Source organism: Lichenostomus cassidix, chromosome 29 (genome assembly GCF_008360975.1).
Source record: "Lichenostomus cassidix isolate B80296 chromosome 29, HeHo_3.0, whole genome shotgun sequence".
Classification (NCBI taxonomy): Eukaryota; Metazoa; Chordata; class Aves; order Passeriformes; family Meliphagidae; genus Lichenostomus; species Lichenostomus cassidix.
The window spans coordinates 2,676,685-2,697,770 of NC_139509.1; the positions used below are offsets into that span (position 1 = coordinate 2,676,685).

General features: G+C 64.2%; 3 protein-coding genes across 7 annotated transcripts in view; all 3 read left to right on the forward strand.

Moving 5' to 3' along the window:
- The window catches only part of KMT2D (lysine methyltransferase 2D), a 28,774-nt gene extending 17,657 nt beyond the window's left edge, over positions 1 to 11,117 (forward strand). For 4 of the 5 annotated variants that reach the window (XM_085040907.1, XM_085040909.1, XM_085040911.1 and 1 more), the window contains 16 exons: positions 636 to 3,845; positions 3,927 to 4,070; positions 4,143 to 4,307; positions 4,392 to 4,548; positions 4,630 to 4,711; positions 4,807 to 4,982; positions 5,325 to 5,473; positions 5,579 to 5,714; positions 5,805 to 5,941; positions 6,292 to 7,462; positions 7,707 to 7,843; positions 7,967 to 8,097; positions 8,198 to 8,483; positions 8,877 to 8,950; positions 9,052 to 9,160; positions 9,280 to 11,117. In XM_085040907.1, coding sequence (XP_084897033.1) covers positions 636 to 3,845; positions 3,927 to 4,070; positions 4,143 to 4,307; positions 4,392 to 4,548; positions 4,630 to 4,711; positions 4,807 to 4,982; positions 5,325 to 5,473; positions 5,579 to 5,714; positions 5,805 to 5,941; positions 6,292 to 7,462; positions 7,707 to 7,843; positions 7,967 to 8,097; positions 8,198 to 8,483; positions 8,877 to 8,950; positions 9,052 to 9,160; positions 9,280 to 9,372 — 6,357 coding nt within the window. In that variant the 3' untranslated portion in view covers positions 9,373 to 11,117. The remainder of the gene's footprint in view (positions 1 to 635; positions 3,846 to 3,926; positions 4,071 to 4,142; positions 4,308 to 4,391; positions 4,549 to 4,629; positions 4,712 to 4,806; positions 4,983 to 5,324; positions 5,474 to 5,578; positions 5,715 to 5,804; positions 5,942 to 6,291; positions 7,463 to 7,706; positions 7,844 to 7,966; positions 8,098 to 8,197; positions 8,484 to 8,876; positions 8,951 to 9,051; positions 9,161 to 9,279) is intronic. The other variant, XM_085040910.1, reaches the window with a different exon arrangement.
- Positions 11,118 to 12,013: 896 nt separating this feature from the next.
- PRKAG1 (protein kinase AMP-activated non-catalytic subunit gamma 1) lies at positions 12,014 to 15,404 on the forward strand. The gene is made up of 12 exons (XM_085041028.1): positions 12,014 to 12,166; positions 12,253 to 12,325; positions 12,734 to 12,837; positions 12,912 to 12,993; positions 13,075 to 13,133; positions 13,228 to 13,273; positions 13,381 to 13,435; positions 13,520 to 13,646; positions 14,167 to 14,332; positions 14,442 to 14,479; positions 14,580 to 14,726; positions 14,812 to 15,404. The coding sequence occupies exons 1-12, from the start codon at positions 12,161 to 12,163 to the stop codon at positions 14,908 to 14,910; spliced, it is 1,002 nt and encodes a 333-aa protein (XP_084897154.1). The 5' UTR covers positions 12,014 to 12,160; the 3' UTR covers positions 14,911 to 15,404.
- A 635-nt stretch (positions 15,405 to 16,039) lies between these two features.
- On the forward strand, positions 16,040 to 17,696 carry DDN (dendrin). Its single transcript, XM_085041004.1, has 2 exons — positions 16,040 to 16,438; positions 16,518 to 17,696. Exons 1-2 carry the CDS (start codon positions 16,269 to 16,271, stop codon positions 17,542 to 17,544), a joined length of 1,197 nt encoding a protein of 398 aa, XP_084897130.1. The 5' UTR covers positions 16,040 to 16,268; the 3' UTR covers positions 17,545 to 17,696.
- Positions 17,697 to 21,086: the final 3,390 nt, after the last annotated feature.

Sequence of the window (21,086 nt, forward strand, 5' to 3'; positions counted from 1 at the left end):
CCCCAGGGAAAATGTGATGTCCTCAGTGTAAATGTGCTATTCCTAGCACTGGTACCATGACATTCCTGACTCTACTGCCCCACTGTCCTTGGCACTAACGCTGTGCCAATCCTGGTAGTAATTCCCTGCTGTCCCTGGCACTGACACTGTGCCATTCCCAGTGCTAATACATCTCTGTGCCCTTCCCGGTGCTGATGTCCCACTATTCCTGGTGCTAATGCCCTGCTGTTCCTGGCACTAATGCTCTGCCATTCCCAGCACTAATGCCCTGCTGTCCGCAGCACTGATGCCTCGCTGTCCCCAGCACTAATGCTGTGCCATTCCGAGTGCTGATGCCTTACTGTCCCTGGCAGTAAAGCCGTGCCATTCCCACCGTTGATGCTGTACCATTTGTGGCATTGTAACCATGCCATTCCTGATGCTCATGCTCTGCTCTCCTGGGTCCTAATGCTGTGCCATTCCCTGTGCTGATGCTCCCCTGTCCTGGGCACTACTGCTGTGCCATTCCCAGTGCTGATGCCCCATTGTCCCCAGTGTAAGGCTGTTGTCCCCTCTGTACCTGGCACTAATGCCATGCTATTCCCAGCACTAAAGCCCTGCCATTCCTGGCACTGACACCCTGCTGTCCCCATCAGGTGCGGAAGCAGCAGAAGGAGCACACCAATCTCATGGCTGAGTACCGCAACAAGCAGCAGCAGCAGCACCAGCACCAGGCCTCGGCCGTGATGGCGCTGAGCCCCTCGCAGAGCCCCCGCCTCATGTCCAAGCTCCCGGGGCAGCTCCTCTCAGCACACGGCGTGCAGCAGCCCGGGGGAGCCGTGGTGGGAGCACAGGGCCTGGGGCAACAGCCAGGGCAGCCTGGGGGGCTGCGCTTGCCCCAGGGCGGTGTGTCCATGGCCGTGCAGCAGGGCCTGTCCTTCATGGGGCAGCAGCCCGTGGGGAATGCCCCAGGACCTGGCTCCTCTGGCGCCTTCTTCACCGGGAACCCTGCGCTTCGTGGGTTGACCGCCGACAGCCGCCTGATGCAGGAGCGGCAGCTCCAGAGGATGCAGCTGGCGCAGAAACTGCAACAGCAGAACATGCTGGGACAGGTGTCACTGCAGCAGCAGCCAGGCGTGATGGGACAGACATCAATGCAGCAGCCAGGTGTGATGGGACAGGTGTCACTGCAGCAGCCAGGAGTGATGGGACAGGCATCCATGCAGCAACAGGGCGTGATGGGACAAACATCAATGCAGCAGCCGGGTGTGATGGGACAGGCGTCCATGCAGCAATCAGGTGTGATGGGACAGGCATCCATGCAGCAATCAGGTGTGATGGGACAGGCATCCATGCAGCAATCAGGTGTGATGGGACAGGCATCCATGCAGCAATCAGGTGTGATGGGACAGACGTCACTGCAGCAATCAGGTGTCATGGCACAAGCGTCGATGCAGCAACAGGGCGTGATGGGTCAAACCTCCATGCAGCAAGCAGGCGTGATGGGTCAAACCTCCATGCAGCAAGCAGGTGTGATGGGACAGGCGTCACTGCAGCAGCCAGGTGTGATGGCACAGGCGCCCATGCAGCAGCCAGGTGTGATGGGACAGACATCGATGCAGCAGCAGGGCGTGATGGGTCAAGCGTCCATGCAACAGCCAGGTGTGATGGGACAGAGCTCGATGCAGCCACAGAACATCATGGCACAGACATCCATGCAGCAGCCAGGTGTGATGGGACAAGCTTCAATGCAACAGGCAGGTGTGCTGGCCCAGACATCGCTGCAGCAGCCAGGCATGATGGGCCAGGCATCCATGCAGCAGCCAGGTGTGCTGGGCCAGGCTCCGATGCAGCCAACAGCCGTGCCGGGGCAGCCCAACCTCCTGGGGCAGCAGCAGCAGCAACCTGCAGCCACACAGCCCGGCACAGGGGCTCAGCCCATGGTGCCAAAGCCGCCGGGGCTGCTGGGCAGCCAGCAGAGCCTCCTGGTGCAGCAGCTCTCCCCACAGCAGCAGTCAGGCGTGCTAGGCCACACACCAGGGCTGCAGCACCAGCCTGTGCTGGGCCACCCTCCACCCCAGCGCCAGGTCGTCCTGGCCCCCCACCAGCAGCGGGTGCTGGGCTCGCCCCAGCTGGCGCCGCAGACTCCGGGGATGCTGAGCCACCGGCTCGTGCTGTCCCAGCAGCTGGGGCAGTCACGGGCACTGCTGACCCCGCAGCAGCAGCAGCAGCAGAACTCAGCGGCTGCCCAGCCAGGTCTCCTGGGGATGGGCCAGGGGCAGCCCTCGATCCAGCACTTTCCGCAGCATGGGGCGGGGGGCCAGGCCCCCTCTGTGCTGCACCTGAGTCAGGGAATGCAGCCGGCCCCGGCGGTCCTGGCTGCCAAGGACCAGCCCACGGGGATGGATGGCAGCGCCCTGCACGCTGAGGGCGGTGAGAGTGGGGGGCAGCTGCATGGGGAGCAGCAGGGAGCCCTCAACCCCTCGGGGCTGGGGGGCCCGGAGCCCACGGCCCCCAAGCACCAGGCTGAGCTGGGGCAGGGCCAGCAGCTCCTCTTGACCTCCCCACAGCCTGGTGCTCTGCGGGCAACCCCCGGGCAGCCAGGCACCCTGCTCGCCCCGCCGCTGCAGAGCCCTGGCACCATCCACCCTGAGCTGTCCCAGCAGCATGGGGACGCGGCCGGGGTGGCGGAGTCACCACTGGGCTGTGGGACGAGCCCAGCACAGGCCATGGTGCCGGCACCGCGGCCCCCAGAGCAGCCGGACAAGGGGCCGGCAGGGGCTCTGCCGGGGCAGCCGCAGCCCCCGCGGCTCCAGAGCCCCGTTCAGCACAAAGTAGGGCCGGCATCGGGCACGGCCACTCTTCCCCCGGGGCTCTTGGGGCAGGTGCCGGGGCCAGTGATGGGCCAGATCCGGGCGCAGCTCCAGGGTGTCCTGGCCAAGAACCCACAGCTGCGGCATCTGACACCGCAGCAGCAGCAGCAGCTCCAGGCCCTCCTGGTGCAGCGGCACCAGCAGAGCCTGCTGCAGCAGAACCAGGCGCTACGGACCCCTGGCCCCTTCCCCGGGCAGGCCCCGGACTACACCTTGCCCACCGCCCGCCAGCCCCCTCGTCCCATGGTGTCCCTCTTCCAGCCCCGGCCAGGCACCCCAGCGGAGGCACAGACCAGCTTTCCCACCGAGCCAGGGCGGGCGCTGCCAGGGCAGCCCCCCCAGCAGCCCCTGGCTGAGCTGGTTCAGGCAGCCCTGGCTGCCCGTGGCCCCCAGCCTGGCCTCGTCCGCCTCCCCACACCACCAGCCCCCTCGCCCCTGGGCTGTGCCCCCCAGCACCTGGCCAGCCCTGAGCAGAGCCCCCAAGAGCCAAAGAAGACATCACCAGGAATCCCAGCCTTGGCCCCCAGCCCTGCAGCACCCACAGACCCGGGGTTGACTCCCACACCAAGCGGTGCCCTCCCCGACCCAGCACATGGACCCTGGGACCCTGAGGCACCTGGGGTGGACCCAGCCGACCCTGGAGAGACCCACATCAATGGGGCTGTGCCAGAGACGGCCCCTGCAGCAGCTGAAGCCCCCCAGGTGTTGGTGAAGCAGGAGCCGAAGGAAGAGGTGGCAGCAGTGGCACAGTGTGAGCTGGATGGAGACGAGACAGCAAAAACAGAGGCCAATGGGGACCCTGGGGATGGCCAAGCCAACAGCCTGCTGGCCTCGGGTGGGCGCTCTGAGGCTGGGCACCTGCTGCTGCAGAAGCTCCTGCGGGCCAAGAACGTGCAGCTCTCAGCACAGAGCCCGGGCGAGCTCAATGGGCACATGGAGAACCGGAGCACTGGGACAGAGCCACGGCCACAGTCACTGCTGCTGGGCCGGGAGGTGAGCAGGGCAGGCTGGGCTGAGGGTGCGATGGGTGAGGGGCTGCTCCAGCACAGCTCCCACCCCCTTCTCTCTCCCCAGGACCCCACCATCGCGAGGAAGCCAGCGCCCACCAAGCCTAAGCGGGTGCAGAAAGGCAACGAGCGGATTCCAGCTTCCCGCAAGAAGCTGCGGAAGGATGAGGGGCTGCGTCCTGGCGAGGCCCTCATGAAGCAGCTGAAGCAGGTATGGCCATGGGCCAGGGTGTGGCAGGGGGCTACCTTTGCCTGTGTCCCTCTCTCACTGCTCTGTTCCCAGGAGCTGTCGCTGCTGCCACTGACGGAGCCGACCATCATGGCCAACTTCAGCCTCTTCGCGCCCTTCGGCAGCAGCCCCATCAATGGGAAGAGCCAGTTGCGAGGCGCTTTCGGCAGTGCTGTGCTCGACAGCGTCCCCGACTACTACTCCCAGCTGCTCACCAAGGTGAGAGGGGGTTTGTTCCCTGTTGTCCCCCTATCCAGGGGTCCTGGACCATCCTGCTGTTCTTACCCCGCCGTCTCCCCACAGAACAACCTCAGCAACCCACCCACGCCACCCTCCTCGCTGCCCCCAACACCCCCTCCCTCCGTGCAGCAGAAGATGGTGAATGGTGTCACAGCCCCTGAAGAGCTGGGGGAGCAGCCCAAGGATGCAGACACAGCCCGTGAGCCCCACAGCCAGAAAGGTGAGCCTGGCTGGCACGGGTGGCTCAGAGTCCTTGCCACCACCTGTCACTCCCCCAATGACACCCATCCATTCTATGCAGATGCACCAGCTGTGGAGGTGAAGAGCCTGGACCTGCTGGCAGCCCTGCCCACCCCTCCACACAACCAGACCGAGGACGTCAGGTGAGACCCCTACTGTGGTGACACCTCACAAGTGACACCAGCCCCTCCATGGGTGACGCCAGCCCTTGTGGCCCCTGACAACTCCATCTCCACAGGATGGAGAGTGACGATGAGAGCGACTCCCCCGACAGCATCGTCCCTGCTTCATCCCCCGAGAGTGTCCTGGGCGAGGAGCTGCTCCGCTTCCCACTTCTCAGCGAGGCCAAGCCAGAGCTGGAGGAGCGTGTGCTGTCCCCCATCATCCCCATCATCCCCCGGGCCAGTATCCCAGGTGGGATGGGCTGGAGGGGTGTGTGGACCAGGGCAGGAGTGGTCTGTGGTCCATATGGACCTGGTAGGAGGGCGTCTGTGGGATGTACAGCACAGGGAGGGTTACTGTGTGTCAGGTAGGAAGGGATATGGATGGGGCAGGAGGGAGTTCCCAGTCTAGGAGGGGTTTGAGGGAGCCAGGGAAGGGTTCTTGGGAAATGTAGGCTGTGAGGGAAAGGGATCTGCAGGGTGGTGGATTCCCTGCAGGAATCTTGGGCAGCTGGGTGGGCTCACGGGTGGCTGTCAGTGGGGCTGGGTCTGCACAGTTTTGACCCTGACTCTGACCCCCCTCTCTCCACACCAGTGTTCCCCGACACAAAACCCTATGAGGCCGCAGAGCCCTTTGGGGCTCCCCCGGGGAAGGTGGGGACAGCAGGCCCAGGAGCCCCATGGGAGAAGGGCAAGAGCAGCGAGGTGTCCGTCATGCTGACAGTGTCTGCAGCAGCTGCCAAGGTGAGTGAGGGGATGGAGGGATTCAAGACCCTCGGGGTCCCAGTGGTGACCCAATACCGTGGTACCTGAGGCACCCTGGACCCATCCTGCCCTTTTTTCACCTAGAATCTCAACGGAGTGATGGTGGCCATGGCCGAGCTGCTGAGCATGAAGATCCCCAGCTCCTATGAGGTGCTGTTCCCTGACGGCCCTGTGCGAGCAGCCGTGGTTGAGGCCAAGAAGGTGGAGACAGATATGTCCGGTGAGTGTTCACCTTGTCCCCATGTCCCCCCATGTCCTGCTATGTCCCTGGGCTGGGACCTGCATGACAGGCTGTCCATCCCTCTCCCAGGAATGCTCGGAGGGAAGGAGAAGGCACTGGCTGGGAAGGTGCCGGACAGCAGCTCTGAGTGGCTGAAGCAGTTCGATGCGGTGCTGCCAGGGTACAGCCTCAAGGGCGAGCTGGACCTCCTGACGCTGCTCAGACAGGTCAGTGGGGTGCAGGGGTTCCCCCGGGGTTGGGAGCCTAGGAGGGAGGGTTGGGGTACCCATAGGGCTGTGGCTCTTGGGTGCAGGAGCAGGGGCTCTTTGGTGGAGGTGCATGGTGGTCCCTGTAGGTCACCCCGTGATTACAGGGAGTTTCCAGGGGGGCTGTGTCTCCCCATGGGGTGGTGCTGAGTCTCCCAGGAAGGAGTCCAGGAGGTTCTTGCAGGGTTGGGGGCATGTGGGGTGCTGAGGGGTCCCTGCAGGGCCAAGGACCTCTCCCTGTGATACACAGAGAGGTTGGGAGTCCCCATCCCTGCAACGCTCTGACTTGTGCCCCCCTCCCCACGCCACAGGAGAGCCCTGCGCCCGAGAAGACCCTTCACCACTGCTATGTCAACAACGTCTCCAACCTGGACGTGCGGCAGCTCTCTGTCATGCCCCAGGAGCCCTCCCCCCCGCTGTCCCCCTCCGTTCCCTCCCCATCCAGTCCCGCTGAGCCCACCAGGGTCCCCGACCCCGAGGCACCCCACGAAGCAGCCCCAGCCCCAATGTCACCGCTGCCACCAGCCCCCTCACCAGCCCCGCAGGAGGAAGGAGCCACAGCTGCCCACTCGCCGCCCCGTTTCAAGCCACGCTCGCGGCCTCCAGAGGATGGGGATGAGGCGAGGCCACGGCTGAAGAAGTGGAAGGGGGTGCGCTGGAAACGGCTGCGCTTCCTCGTCACCATCCAGAAAGGAGGGGCCAAGCGTGATGGCGACAAGGAGATTGCCGAGTACATCGACAAGCTGGGCACCACCCTGCGCCCCGAGAAGGTGCCACGGGACCTGCGCAAGTGCTGCTTCTGTCACGAGGAGGGTGACGGGGCCACCGACGGGCCAGCCCGCTTGCTCAACCTTGACCTCGACCTCTGGGTCCATCTGAACTGCGCCCTGTGGTCCACGGAGGTGTATGAGACGCAGGGAGGGGCCCTGATCAACGTGGAGGTGGCCCTGCACCGCGGGCTGCTCACCAAGTGCTCCCTGTGCCAGAAAACCGGTGCCACCAACAGCTGCAACCGCATCCGCTGCCCCAGCGTGTACCACTTCGCCTGCGCCATCCGCGCCAAGTGCATGTTCTTCAAGGACAAGACCATGCTGTGTCCCCTGCACAAGCTGAAGGGGCCCTGCGAGCAGGAGCTCAGCAGCTTCACCGTGTTCCGCCGCGTCTACATCGAGCGGGACGAGGTGAAGCAGATCGCCAGCATCATCCAGCGTGGAGAGCGGCTCCACATGTTCCGTGTGGGCGGGTTGGTCTTCCACGCCATCGGGCAGCTGCTGCCACACCAGATGGCCGATTTCCACAGCGTCACGGCCCTCTACCCCGTGGGCTACGAGGCCACACGCATCTACTGGAGCCTGCGGACCAACAACCGCCGCTGCTGCTACCGCTGCACCATCTGCGAGAACAACGGGCGCCCCGAGTTTGTTGTGCAAGTCATCGAGCAGGGCCTGGAGGATCTTGTCTTCACTGACTCCTCACCACAAGGTAAGGAGTTGGGAGATGCCAGCGTCCAGCCATTGTCCCAGTGGCTGAGCCACAGTGGAACACACCAGAGGGTGGGGTGGTGGAAGGTGGCTTCAGGTCCCGCTGGGTCCCCATCTCCAACCCATGGCACTCAGTGCTCTGCTCTGGTGACAAGGTGGTGGTAGGTCAATTGCACTCGATGGTCTTGGAGGTCCTTTCCAGCCTAACTAATTCTGTGATTCTGTGGTTCTCCCTTCCCTGGCAGCTGTCTGGAACCGGATCATCGAGCCAGTGGCGATGATGAGGAAGGAGGCCGACATGCTGCGACTCTTCCCCGAGTACCTGAAGGGCGAGGAACTCTTCGGCCTCACGGTGCACGCGGTACTGCGCATCGCTGAGTCGGTAGGTCCTGGGGCTGATGGGGGTCTCTCTTCCATACTGAGGGTCCACCCTGCTGGGGAAGGGCCCAGTGGCCATGCTGATGCTGCCTCTCAACCCTTGATGCCTCCGTGTCCCCCTCTGCAGCTGCCGGGCGTCGAGAGCTGCCAGAACTACCTGTTCCGCTACGGGCGCCATCCCCTGATGGAGCTGCCGTTGATGATCAATCCCACCGGCTGTGCCCGCTCCGAGCCCAAGATCCTCACCCACTACAAGCGGTAAGTGGGGCTGGAATTCCCTGGGAGAGCTGGGATCCACCAGGAGAGCTGGGATCCCTGGGGGTCCCTCAGTTCTAACCCCTCTTGTCCCTCCCAAAAGGCCCCACACCCTGAACAGCACAAGCATGTCCAAGGCCTACCAGAGCACATTCACAGGCGAGACCAACACGCCCTACAGCAAACAGTTTGTGCACTCCAAGTCCTCCCAGTACCGGCGCCTGAAGACGGAGTGGAAGAACAACGTGTACCTGGCGCGGTCCCGCATCCAGGGGCTGGGGCTCTACGCGGCCAAGGACATCGAGAAGCACACAATGGTCATTGAGTACATCGGCACCATCATCCGCAATGAGGTGGCCAACCGGCGGGAGAAGATCTATGAGGAGCAGGTAGGGCTCTGGTGGGATGGTGGGGGCTGTGTGGGGACTTTGGGAAGACATGGAGGGATTTGGGTGGCATGTTGGGGGCTCTGGTGGAACATGCAGGGACTTGAGGAGGAGGTGGGGGGAGTCAGATGGGATGTTGGAGGCTTGGGTGGGATGTGGGTGGACGTGGGTGGGATGTTGGAGGTTCTGGGAGGACATGGGGGGACATGAGTGGGGTGTGAAGGGACTTGGGAGGGATATTAATGGTTCTGGTGGGACATGGAGGGGCTCAGGTGGGACACAGAGGGACTCATATGGGATTTGAGGGTCTCCAGTGGGACGTGGGGTAGTGGCTGTTGACTCAGGTGGGATATGGAGACCTCAGTGTACCACTCAACCCCCTCTTCTCCATGGCAGAACCGTGGCATTTACATGTTCCGCATCAACAACGAGCACGTCATTGACGCCACGCTGACGGGGGGCCCAGCCAGGTGAGCACGGGGGGCTTTGGGGTGGTGGGACACCCCCAGAGGGAGCCATGACACCCATCTGTCCTGCCCCCGGGTTGGTGCTGACCCCCCACATACCCCAGGTACATCAACCACTCGTGTGCCCCGAACTGCGTGGCCGAAGTCGTGACCTTCGACAAGGAGGACAAGATCATCATCATCTCCAGCCGGCGCATCCCCAAGGGGGAGGAGGTCAGTGAGGGACTGAGGGTGTGCTGAGGGTGTCCTGGGAGGCTGGGGGACCCGGGGAGGGGGGCTGGAGGTGGCAGGGCTGAGCTCTGTGCTTTGGGTGACTCCCCACTCCCTCCCAGCTCACCTACGACTACCAGTTCGACTTCGAGGACGATCAGCACAAGATCCCCTGCCACTGTGGAGCTTGGAATTGCAGGAAGTGGATGAACTAACTGGGAAAAAGGGGCTGGGGGCTGCCACCCCCGCCTCCGAGACCTCGCTGAGCCCCCCGGGGCTGCGGGAGGTGCCAGGGGCGGCCGGGCACTGAGGGAGAGCGGCGGCTGCAGCGCTGCCGGCCCTGCCCGAGCGGGACGGACGGACAGATGAACTGGCAACTCAGGGTTTTCTTTGCTTCGTCCTGCGAGGAAAAAAGGAGTGGGGATGCTCAGAACCTCCCCCTTCATCATCCCCCGCCTGCCTCCCTCGTGGGGGAGCCGCGGGGAGCAACGCCAGGCCCAGCGCGGCCAGAGCGATTGTGCGGAGCCGGTCTGGATATAACGATTATTTTATTTTATTTTATTTTATTTTTTTGGTTTCTTTTTTTTTTTGTTCTTTTTTTTTTTTTTTTTTTTTTTAGAAACTAATAATATTTGCTCGCTAATTACCAAGGTAACACAGACTCCTTGAGCTCGACAATCCGGGCTCTGCCCCGCCCGGCGTGGCGGCCAGAGCTCGCTCGGTTCCTTTGATCTCTTTTTGTTTGTGCGTGTGGACGAGACCCCCGGAGCGGCGGCGGGATGCAGCCAAGACCCCGACAGACACAAGGAGCTTCTGCACCCAAACCTACCTCATTTTAAGTGTTAGATTTGTTTCTTTTATTTGTTGTTGTTTTTAAATGTGAGCCCCCTCCATCCCACCCTGGCCCCCCTCTCCCTCGGGCTCCAGAGGATGTGAGTTCCCCTCGTCCCCCTCCTCGGATGTGGCTGCGGGAGGCCCTTGGTCAGGATGCCTTGCGGGGGGACACGGGGACACCCCCTCCTTGTCCTCGCCCTCAGGAGGTCCCAGCCGTGTGACGTGCCAAGGTGTGAGGTGGGGATGGGGGGAAAGGGGGGGTCAGACCCACTCCCCAGCTCTGGTGGGGGGCTGGAGGGGCTGGGTGGGGACCCCTCCTTCTCCCACGTGTCCCCCACGGCTGGAGGGGCTGGAGGGGCCGGGTGGAGCCCCCCCTGCTCGCCCGTAGCCCCCCCAGCTGGGGCTGCACTGGGGGGGGGAAGGTTATTTATCTATTTATACCTTATATTGTATATACTAGATGGGGCTGGGGGGGGGCTCTTTGTGCTCTGCTGGGCTGAGATTCGGGGTGCAGGGGGCAAGGGGGGTTTTTAACCCAATCTCCGAGGTGGGTGGGGGTCTCTTTGGAACCTCCTGCCAGGCAGGGGCGACCTCGGAGAGCGAAGCAGCGAGTGGGCATTACACCCCCGGCCCCCCCCGCGCCCCCCCCGGGGTCCCCAACTGTCCCCCCCCCACTCTGGGGAGGTCCCCGGGGGTCGCCGGGATCTCTTAACGCACAAACACGGCGCGGGGGAGGGACCCCCCTGCTCCTGGAATTAGGGGAGGGGGTCTGAGGGGTGGTGCCCCCTCCCCGCCTCGGTGCAGTGGGGGCCGATCTTTAAAAGCTGCTTCCGCAACTCGTCAAAAAGCTGCAAAAAAAAAAAAAAAAGAAAAAAAAAAAGAGAAAAAACCGAAAAGGTTTAAGGTAAAAATGTTTAAAAAAAAGAAAACGAAAAATCGCAAAAAAAAAAAAAATAAAACCAACCCAGAGGAAAAGCGCGAGTGGGGGGGATGAAAAAAGTTTTAACAGAAAATATACGAGAAATTTAACTTTCAGAGCTGTACATAGGCCGGGGCGTGTAGAAATCCCGTTTTTACCAATACCGGAACCACTGGATGTTATTTTAAATAAAGCGCGTGAGAAGCCGAGGATGCCTGATCCCTGCTGGGGGACAGGGGGGGACAGCGGTGACAGCGGGTTCAGCTAGGGACAGCGCGGTCCTGCTCTGCTGCTGGGCTGCTGGTGTCCCTTGGTGTCCCTTGGTGGTGTCCCTTGTTGTCCCACAGCCCAGTAGCTCCAGCAAATACCCCAATGCCATGTTCCCTCTGCCCTGGGGCATCCCCAGGTGTGTCCCCCCATGTCATTTGTGGGCCATTTAACAACTCCTTTGGGATCATTTTTGGGATTATTTTTGGGGTCATTTAGGATCATTTTTGGGTCAGTTTGAGGCTCTTTAAGGGTTATTTTTGGGCCACTTTGGGGCCATTTTAGGGTTATTTTTGGGCACTTTGAGGGTCATTTTTGGACCATTTTAGTGCCATTTTAGGTTCATTTTTGGGCCACTATAGTTTCATTTCTGGGTCATTTTAGGTTCTTTTTTGGGCCATTTTAGGGTATTTTTGGGGCCATTTTAGGACTCCTTTGGGATCATTTTTGGGACTATTGTTGGGGTCATTTAGGGTCAGTTTTGGGTCAGTTTTAGGCTCTTTAAGGGTTATTTTTGGGCCACTTTGGGGCCATTTTTGGACCATTTTTGGGTCATTTTTTTTGTCATTTTTAGACCAGTTTTGGGCCATTTTGGAGTCATTTCAGGGCTCCTTTGGGATCATTTTTGGGGTCATTTTGGGGTCAGTTTCAGGCCACTGTCAGGTCAGTTCGGTCAGTGACACCGACATAACCTCCCCTCCCCCCTGTGACCCGGCGGGAGGTCAAAGGTCACCTGGCGGGCGCGGGTCACGTGACAGCCGCGCCTGGTCACGTGGGTAGTTCTGGCGGAAGCGCAACCGGAACAGGTCGGGAAGCTATGATAATCGGGCGGAAGTGATGTCAGAAGCCGGGCGGAAGTGTGTCAGGAAGCGGGCGGAAGTGAGGCTTGAAGCCAGCAGGAAGCGAGAGCAGGAACCGGGCGGACGCGGCGCCAGCAGCCGGGGGGAAGTGGGGCAGCGGCGCTTCGGGACGGAGCGGGGGCCATGGAGGTTATGGGGGAAACAGTGGGGCCGGGGAGGGGCTCAGGGGAGCGGGGAGCGCCGCCAGGGCTGACCCGGTCCGTGTCTGTCCCCAGGATCCCGGCCCCGAGCCTGACCCCGGCCCGGCCGCCGAGACCCCGGCGGAGCTGAGCCCCCCGGGGCTGGAAGGTGATTCTGAGGGAGCTCTGGGGGGTCTCGGCACAGGGGTGACGCCGTGATTTGGGTGTCCCTGGAGGGTCCCTGTCCCGGAGGGTTGGGTGTCCCCGAGCCCTGAGCTGGGTGTCGCAGGGTTTGGGATGTCCACTGCTTGGGATGCCCCGTGACTGGGGAGACTGGGGATATCCCGGAGTGTCGCAGAGCTCTAAACTGTATGTCCCGGGATTGGGGCTGGAGCGGGACTTGGGCCATTCGAGGGTTTGGGGTGTCCCAGGATTTGTGTCCCGGGATTTGGGGCTTCACAGGATGTGGGGTGTCCGGAATTTGGGGGGTCCCGGGATTGGGGTGCCGCAGGATTTGGGGTGTCTGGGATTTGGGGTGCCCCAGGTTTTGGGGTTCCCCCTCACGCTGCCGCCCCAGAGGACACCCACCACGGTGCCTACACTGCCTTCATGAAATCCCACCGCTGCTACGACCTGATCCCCACCAGCTCCAAACTGGTCGTCTTCGACACGTCCCTGCAGGTGTGCCAGGGCCGGGGGGGCACTTTTGGGGCCAGGGAGGCACTTTTATGGCTCCCTGACCCCCGTGCCTGCAGGTGAAGAAGGCGTTCTTTGCGCTCGTCACCAACGGTGTCCGGGCAGCTCCACTCTGGGACAGCAAAAAGCAAAGTTTTGTGGGTGAGTGAGGAGGGGCACAGGGGTCTCTGGGGCAGAGGGGCCTGGCAGGACATCCTCCTCCTCACCCTTCCTCCCCCCCAGGAATGCTGACCATCACAGACTTCATCAACATCCTGCATCGCTACTACAAGTCACCCATGGTGAGGGTTGGGGTCTCCAGGGGGGCTCAGGTCGGGCTCTGCCCACCCCACATGGCCCTGGGTGGGTGATCCGAGTTCCTCCTCTTCCTCACAGGTGCAGATTTATGAGCTGGAGGAACATAAAATAGAGACGTGGAGAGGTGAGGAGGATCACTGCCAGCTGCCTTCCACCCTTCCCAGCGTGCCTGGAGCCCCCTGGCGCTGCCCCCCACCCACCCACCGCTCTCATTCCCCCCTCTCCCCACAGAGGTTTATCTGCAAGACTCTTTCAAGCCACTGGTCTGCATTTCCCCCAACGCCAGGTACCCTGGGGGGCAGGGAGAGGGGCACAGCTGGTGGTGGCACTCCTGGGAACACCCCAAATCACCCTCCCTCCCACCCCACAGCCTGTTCGATGCTGTCTCCTCCCTGATCCGCAACAAGATCCATCGCCTGCCCGTCATCGACCCCGACTCGGGGAACACGCTCTACATCCTCACCCACAAACGCATCCTCAAGTTCCTCAAGCTCTTTGTAAGTCTCTGCCCCTTGGGGATGGTTGGGGGCCAGACCAGGACCCTCAGCCTGGGCTGTGCCAGCTCCTTGTGCCAGGGGCTTCCCCAAGACCCTCGGCCTGGGCTGTGCCAGGGGCCATCCTGGGCCCCCAGCCTGGGCTATGCCAGAGGTTGCCCCAGGACCCCCAGCCTGGGCTGTGCCAGGTCCCAGTGCCAGGGGCTGCCCTGAGCCCCCCATCTCAGGCTGTGCCAAAGGCTGCCCCAGAACCCTTGGCCCAGGCTGTTCCAGGGGCTACTCTGAGACCCCCAGCCTGGGCTATGCCAGATGCCTGTACCAGGTACCACCAGCTCTGAGAGCAGGGTGGGCACAGCTCTGGTACCTCACCACACCTGGGACCCCCAGGACACTGCATGGACCCTCCACACCCCCGCTGCCTGGGGGTCCCGCAAACCTCCTACTCTGCACCTCAGCTCTCTGTGCTTTCACCCCCAGGACCCACAGGCCTGGGCTCAGCACTGTCCCCTTGCTGTCCCTGCAGATCGCAGAGGTCCCCAAACCCGAGTTCATGGCGCGGACGTTGGCAGAGCTGCAGATTGGCACCTACAGCAACATCGCCGTGGTTGGCACCAGCACTCCAATCTACGTGGCCCTGGGCATCTTCGTGCAGCACCGCGTCTCTGCGCTGCCTGTGGTCGATGACTCAGGTAAGGATGTCCTGTCCTCGCTTTGGCTGTCCCCATGTCACCTCCCTGGAGGGCTGTGTCCCCTCTGGAGCGCTGGGGACCTGGCTGAGCTGCTCCCCTCCCTCCCCAGGGCGGGTGGTGGACATCTACTCCAAATTCGACGTTATTGTGAGTACTGTTGGAGGAAAACCCTGGGCTTGGGGGATGCTGTGGGGTGGTGGGGGTTCCCTAGTCCCAACTTTGTCCCCAATGCCTGTCCCTGCCCCAGAACCTGGCAGCTGAGAAGACCTACAACAACCTGGACGTGACGGTGACGCGGGCGCTGCAGCACCGCTCCCACTACTTTGAGGGCGTCCTCAAGTGTTACAAGCACGAGACGCTGGAAACCATCATCAACCGCCTGGTTGAGGCTGAGGTAACTATCCCGGGGTGCTAGGGGGTCGGGGGGATGGCGGGGTCCCTGCACCCCCTCAGCCCCTCCCTGTGTCCCCCCTCCCCAGGTCCACCGGCTGGTGGTGGTGGATGAGAACGATGTGGTCAAAGGGATCGTCTCCCTCTCGGACATCCTGCAAGCCCTGGTCCTCCCACAGGGCCCCTGAGGCAGTGTGGGGTGGGGGGATTCAGCCCCTCCAAGCCCCCATTCTCCTCTCCTGCTACACTGTGCCCCCCCAGGCTGGTAGGACACCTGGGGCAAGCCCCACTCACCAGCAGCGTCCAGCAATAACCCCCAGTCCTGGGGCAGCCTCTGCCGCCCTTCCCTGGGTGGGGGGAGCCTGCAGTCCCCCCATGCCGTGCCCTGCGCCCCAAAGCCGTGTGGGGTGATGGGGGCAGCCCTCGACCCCCCTGGGGTGCCGGGCCAGGGTCACCCACATCCATGCCAGGGCTGTGTTCCTATGCAGACCCTCGTCCCAGTCACTCCACACCCTCTCCCACGGGGTTTCACTGGGTTTGGTGAAACCCACTCAGCTCCATCTGGCCCGGGGATCCTCCAAACACTCCCGGGGGTTTCCTCCCAGGTCCCCCCAACTGTGCCCACACCTGCCACCACTTCGTGTGTGGGGAGAAACCACGAATAAACACAGACCTGGCACCACCCTGGCTCAGTGCAGGGCATTGGGGGCACTGGCTATGGAGGGGGGGCGTGGGGAGGGGGTGTGACCTCCCGCGGGAAGGGGGAATCTGCTGAGCTCACCCAGACCCTAAATCCCTGTTTGTTCCGCCCGTGGCTTTTCTAAAAGGCCAGGATTGGGGATGGGACAGAGACAGGGACCTGGTGGGACATGGGGACTCTGCGGTGGGCACCACGGTGAGCGGGGGGTGTTGAGCAGGGGCTGGGGGTGGTTGAGGGGTGAGCTGGATGTTAGGGCCCCGTGGGGGGCTGGCGGGGGTCGTGGGAAGCTGGGACGCCAGGGTTTGCAGCCGGTGCCCACAGGGGAGGCGCAGGGCCCGGCCATGCTGAGCGAGGCACATTCCTGGCGGGGAGGGGAAGGCCGGGCCAGGGGCCCTGTCCCTGCCAGCCCCGGGGTCCGGCACGGGCTGCAGACCGAGGTGGGAGCCGGACAGGTACCGGGGGGCCCGGCGGGACTCGGGGGGGGCCGTGCCGGTTGCCATGCCGCCGCCGGAGGGTTGCTAAGCTCCGCTCGGAGCCCGCGTGGGCTGCAGCGCTTGGTGCCAAACCCGCCATCGCCTGCTTGTCGCAGGGGGGGAAGGGATCCTGCGGGGGGCGGGGGGGGGACACACACACGCGACACGACACCCCTGGGACGGCCGGTAGGGTCCCCGCGGTGCGCCGGCCTCCCGGCCGCCCGGGGGTCGCCGTGCCCCGCGGTGGCACCGGGCGGGACACGGGGGTCCCGGGGGCACGCGTGCGGCAGGTGGGTGTGCGTGGGCGGGCGCGTGGCACCGCCGAGGCTCCGGTGAGCCCCCCGCGGTGGGGACCCCCCTCTCCGCCGGGGCCATGCTGGGGGGTCCGGAGCGGGGTGCGGGGCGCCTGCGGATCTGCGAGCGGACCAAGCTGGTGCTGGTGGAGATCGACACGGTGGCATGTTGCAGCGCGGGCACCGGCATGGCCGCGGGGTGCCGGCCTGAGCCCCCCTGGACCTACCGCCGCATCGCCGGGGAGTACGCGTGAGTGGGGACGGCGGGGTGGGGGGTCCGTCCCGCTCCCCGGCCCTCGCACCCCTCACTCCCCCTCTCTGTCTTGCAGGTACCTGGAGAAGCGCTTTGTGGCCGAGCTGGCCCCCCCCTGGCCCCCGGTGCCCCCCAATCCCCCCTGTCGCCTGCAGGACTTCGTCACCCGGGCTCGGGTGCCCCCCACCCCCTGTCCCCCACGACAGCCTGAGGGGACGGGGGCCAGCGGACCCTGGGGGGGGCACCCTGTGCCTGTGCCTCGGCCCCCAGTGTCGGGGGACAAGCCGGTGCCCCCCACCTATGAGGTGCACATGCAGAGGGTGCAAGCTGCCCACGCCCGCCGCGGCGGACCCCCCCCGTACATCTCCCCCCCCGCCTACGACGGTCCCCACCGCACCCTGCAGCTCCGCCCCCTGCGGGGACCCCGCAGCCCCCCGCCGGCGCCTCGGGCCCGGGGGGCTGTGCCGGGGGGCTGGAGCCACACGCTGCCCCGGGCGGCCACCGAGGCCAAGCACCGCTGGCCCCGCGGGATGCAGCCCTCCCCGGGGGGGCCCGGCACCCCCCGGCACTGCCAGACGCTGCCGCGGGCAGCAGCCGGCCGGGAACGAGTGCCGAGCCGCGGTCGGGGGCGGCGGGGGACTGGGGGACATGTCCTCATCGACGCCACCCGCGTGGTGGTCCGGGCCCAGTACGTGCCACCCCCGCAGCGACAGCAGGTCCGCTATGCCAGGGGATCCCCGGGTTCCGTCAGCCCTCCTCGCAGCCCTTCCGTCGCCCCCGGGGTCGTCAGCCCCTCTGCTGCGCCCTCGCCGCCCCGGGAGCCCTCCGGCAGCCCCCGCAGTCCGTGGCGGAGTCCGGGGGGCTGCAGGGGTCCCCGGGGGCGGCCACCGCCGCGGCGGCCGGTGCTGTACGCCCAGGCGCTGCGGGAGGCTGTGTCCCGCATCCGGCGGCACACGGCGCCCGACTCCGACTCGGAGGCTGAGGGGAGCGTTGGGGGATCCCGGCAGCGGCTCTGCCGAGACCCCCGCGCCTACAGCAGCAGCAGCAGCAGCCTGGAGAGCACCGGGGCACCCCCGGGCCCCGCCAGCCCCACTCCTGCCTGAGCGGTGGGGCTTGCCGGGGTGTGGCGCGTCTGGGGCGGAGTTTGCCAGGGTGTGGTTCTCAGGGGCGGGGCTTGGCGGGTCGTGGTTTTGGGGGCGAGGCTCAGGACTGGAGTTCCCACGGGCTGACCCCAATAAAGGCTCCGGGATCTCGGTGTGCTGCCTCCGCCCCTGTTTGTGTGAGGTCCGGGGGGGCATCACCCCCTCACCCACCCCGGGAAGGACACCCCCACGACAATCCCGGTGTCCGGACCCCCTCCTCGGTACGATGCCAGGGTCAGTCGGAGGTCCCGGGCGTCCCGGCGGGCACCACAGTGCGTCACAACACGGGTGGGACGTGCCAACTCCCCCCGTATCCCCCATAACGAGTAGGTGAGTGCAGCAGGTCTGGCCCTCGGCCACCAGCCCCACGTCACGGCCGGGGGGGGACCCCGAGTGACTCACCGGGGGGAAAACTGTTCCCCCCCGAGCAGCCGCCACCTCTTAGTCACGCTGCGGGGGGAGAGGATCCCCGCGGCCCCAGGAAACCGCACAAATATCGTGTCCAATTTGCACGTTATTTAAAACCGGCTCCTCCCCCGCCCCCCTGCGCGACCCTGTCATTATCCCGGTGACACCGGCCCGGAGGTCACGGCACGGGGCAGCTGCCGCAGCAGGGGCACCCGGGCGGCTGGGGGGGCACCCCCAGGGCCACGTCACCCCATGTGTCCCCTGTCCTGGCGCGTGGCCAGGGTGGCACCGAAATCCCTCACCTGGGTCTGGCCTGAGACACGACAGCATCATGGCACAGCCGTGCTCCTGCACACAGTGGCACCTGGCACGGCTCGGCATGGCCTGGCATGCCATAGGAGGGTTGGCAAAGTGTGGTGTGATCCGCATGGCTTGTCATGGATTGTCGTGGCACGGTTCAGTCTGCCACAGCCTGGCACAGTTTGGCACACGGCTTGGTATGACCCAGCACAGCTTTATAGTTTGGCATGGCCTGGCACGGCTTGGCACAGCTTGGCACATCTTAGCACGGGTCAGCTCTGCACAAAGCCCAGAACAGCCAAGCACAACTCAGCAGCCTTGCACAGCTTGGCATGGTTTTGCATGGCAAAGGGCAGCTCAGAGCAGCCCAGAACAGCTCAGTGCAGCCGGGCAGAGCTTGGCACAGCCTGGTACCACCTGACATGGCTTGGCACAGCTCAGCACGGCTCGGCAAAGCCTTGAACAGCTCGGCACAGCCTGCTCGGTGCAGCTCATCACGGCTTGGCACGATTGGCACATGGCTTGGCACATCTTAGCACAGCCAATACAGCCTGGCACGGCTCAGCTTGGCACAACACAGCACGGCATGGCCAGGCAGCCTCGCAAAGCCCGGAACAGCTCATTGCAGCTTGGCACGGCTCGGAACATGTTGGCACAGGCTGGTATAGCCTGGCACGGCTCAGCACAGCCTGGCATAACCCAGCACAGCACGTCACGCCTCGGCTCGGCGCGCTGCCCGGCGTGGCGCGGGGTGTCCCAGACGCGGGGGCAGCGGCGCGGCCCTTCCCGTGGGATCAGCTCTGCCCAAACCCGCTCCCCGCCGGGAAAATCACCTTCTAATTCGGGCTGCGCCGGCGCCAGCACCTTCCCCCGGCACCCCCGGGGCACCCGCCGGCCCCCGAAACTCGCCCGGTCTGGGGTCCCCCGGGGCCAGGGGTGGCTCAGCCCATGGGGGTGCCAGGGCTAGGGACGGGGGAGTCCCGCCCGGTACCGGGGACCCCGGACAGGGGCGCGTTGTCGCCTGCAGCCGCCAGATGTCGCCGCGCAGCCGGTGGCCGATCGCACCGGGGGGGCGCCGGGGGTCCTGCCCCGGGAGCGGCGTCGGGAGAGGTCCCGGTGTCCCCAAACATCCCTGACCCACGTGTGTCATCCTTGCCGGTGCTGTCTGAGAGTCGCGGCAGCCCTGTGTGTCACTGGTGACAGTGGTGTCCCCAGCGAGCTGTGATCCTCATGTGTCACCGGGGCTGGTGATGTCCCCAGGGACCTGTGACCCTCGTGTGTCACTGGTGACAGTGGTGTCCCTAGACGGCTGTGTCCGTCTGTGTGCCAGTGCTGGCTGTGTTCCCAGAGAGCCGCGACCCACATGTGTCATGGATGCTGGTGGTGTCTGACAGCCACGACCCTTGTGTGTCACTGGTGACACTGATGTCGTCGGAGAGCTGTGTCCATGTATGTGCTGATGCTGTCCCCAGACAATCGTGACCCTCGTGTGTCACTGGTGGTAACCGGTGTCCTCAGAGAGCTGTGACGCTCATGTGTCACTGAGGCTGGCGATGTCCCAAAGAAGCCATGCCCATGTATGTGCCAGTGCTGGCGGTGTCCCCAGAGTGCTGTGACCTTCGTGTGTCACTTGTGACAGTGGTGTCCCCAGAGATCTGCGTCCCTGTATGGGCTGCTGTTGGCAGTGTCCCCGCAGAGCCACGACCCACACGTACAGCTAGCCCTGGCCATGCCTCAACCCTCGTGTGCCAGCAGTGCTGTCCGTGTCCCCACAGTGCCGTGTCACCTGGTTACACGCGGTGCCAGCCACGCCACGTTCCTGACCATCCCCATCCCACCGTCCCCACCGTGTCCCTGCATCCCAGCGCTCCTGCCCGCTCTGCAGGCTCTCCCAGGCCGCGCGAGGAGCCGGTGGGAAGGGTCCGGTGAATGCGGCATTGTTGCGCGGGGTTGGAGTCACAGATAATTACCTCAATTAGTTACAATGGCAGAGTAATAAATACAGGCTTAGCGGCTCCTTCCCCACTGCGGCTTCTCAGATTAATCCAGCCCGGGCGAGCGGAGCTGAAAGGATTGATGGACAATTCATTAAACCCGCCGAATGCCGCACAAGGCACCCGTGAAGGCCGGCGTTAGCCCCCGGCGGCTCCGCTTTGTCCCTAATTGTTCGTCTCGGGCATTGGTCACCTATCAGGGAGTGGGTGACGGCGACGGTCCCCCCGGGGCTGGCATGCCCGGGGATTAGAGGCCAGCGCTGCCACCGTTGCTGGGCGCGTTGGCCCCGCGCCGGAGGAATGCGGCGGATGGGAGGGGGCGGCCGGACAAGCCGGGAGCTGGCGGGACGTGGGTCCGCATCGACCGGAGGCGAGGGGAGCCGGGACGGGGCTGTGCCGCTGGCGACAGTGACAGGGGATGGGATGGGCACGGTGCCGCAGGTGGAATGGAGCCACCTGAGAGTCTGGGCAGGTGGGCACAGCTCTGTCTGTCCTGCACCTCTGGGTGCTGTCCTGTCCTTCTGTCCCGAATTTCTGGGAATGACACAATCCTTCTGTCCCACACCTCTGGGTGCTGTCCTGTCCTTCTGTCCTGCATTTCTGGGAATGACACAATTCTTCTGTCCCACACCTCTGGGTGCTGTCCTGTCCTGCACCGCTGGGAATGACACAATTCCTCTGTCCTGCACTTCTGGGCACCGTTCTGTCCCTCTGTCTAGCTTCTGGGAATGACACCATCCCTCTGTCCTACACCTCTGGGCATGGCTCTGCCCACCTCTCTGTGTCATCCTGTCCCTCTAT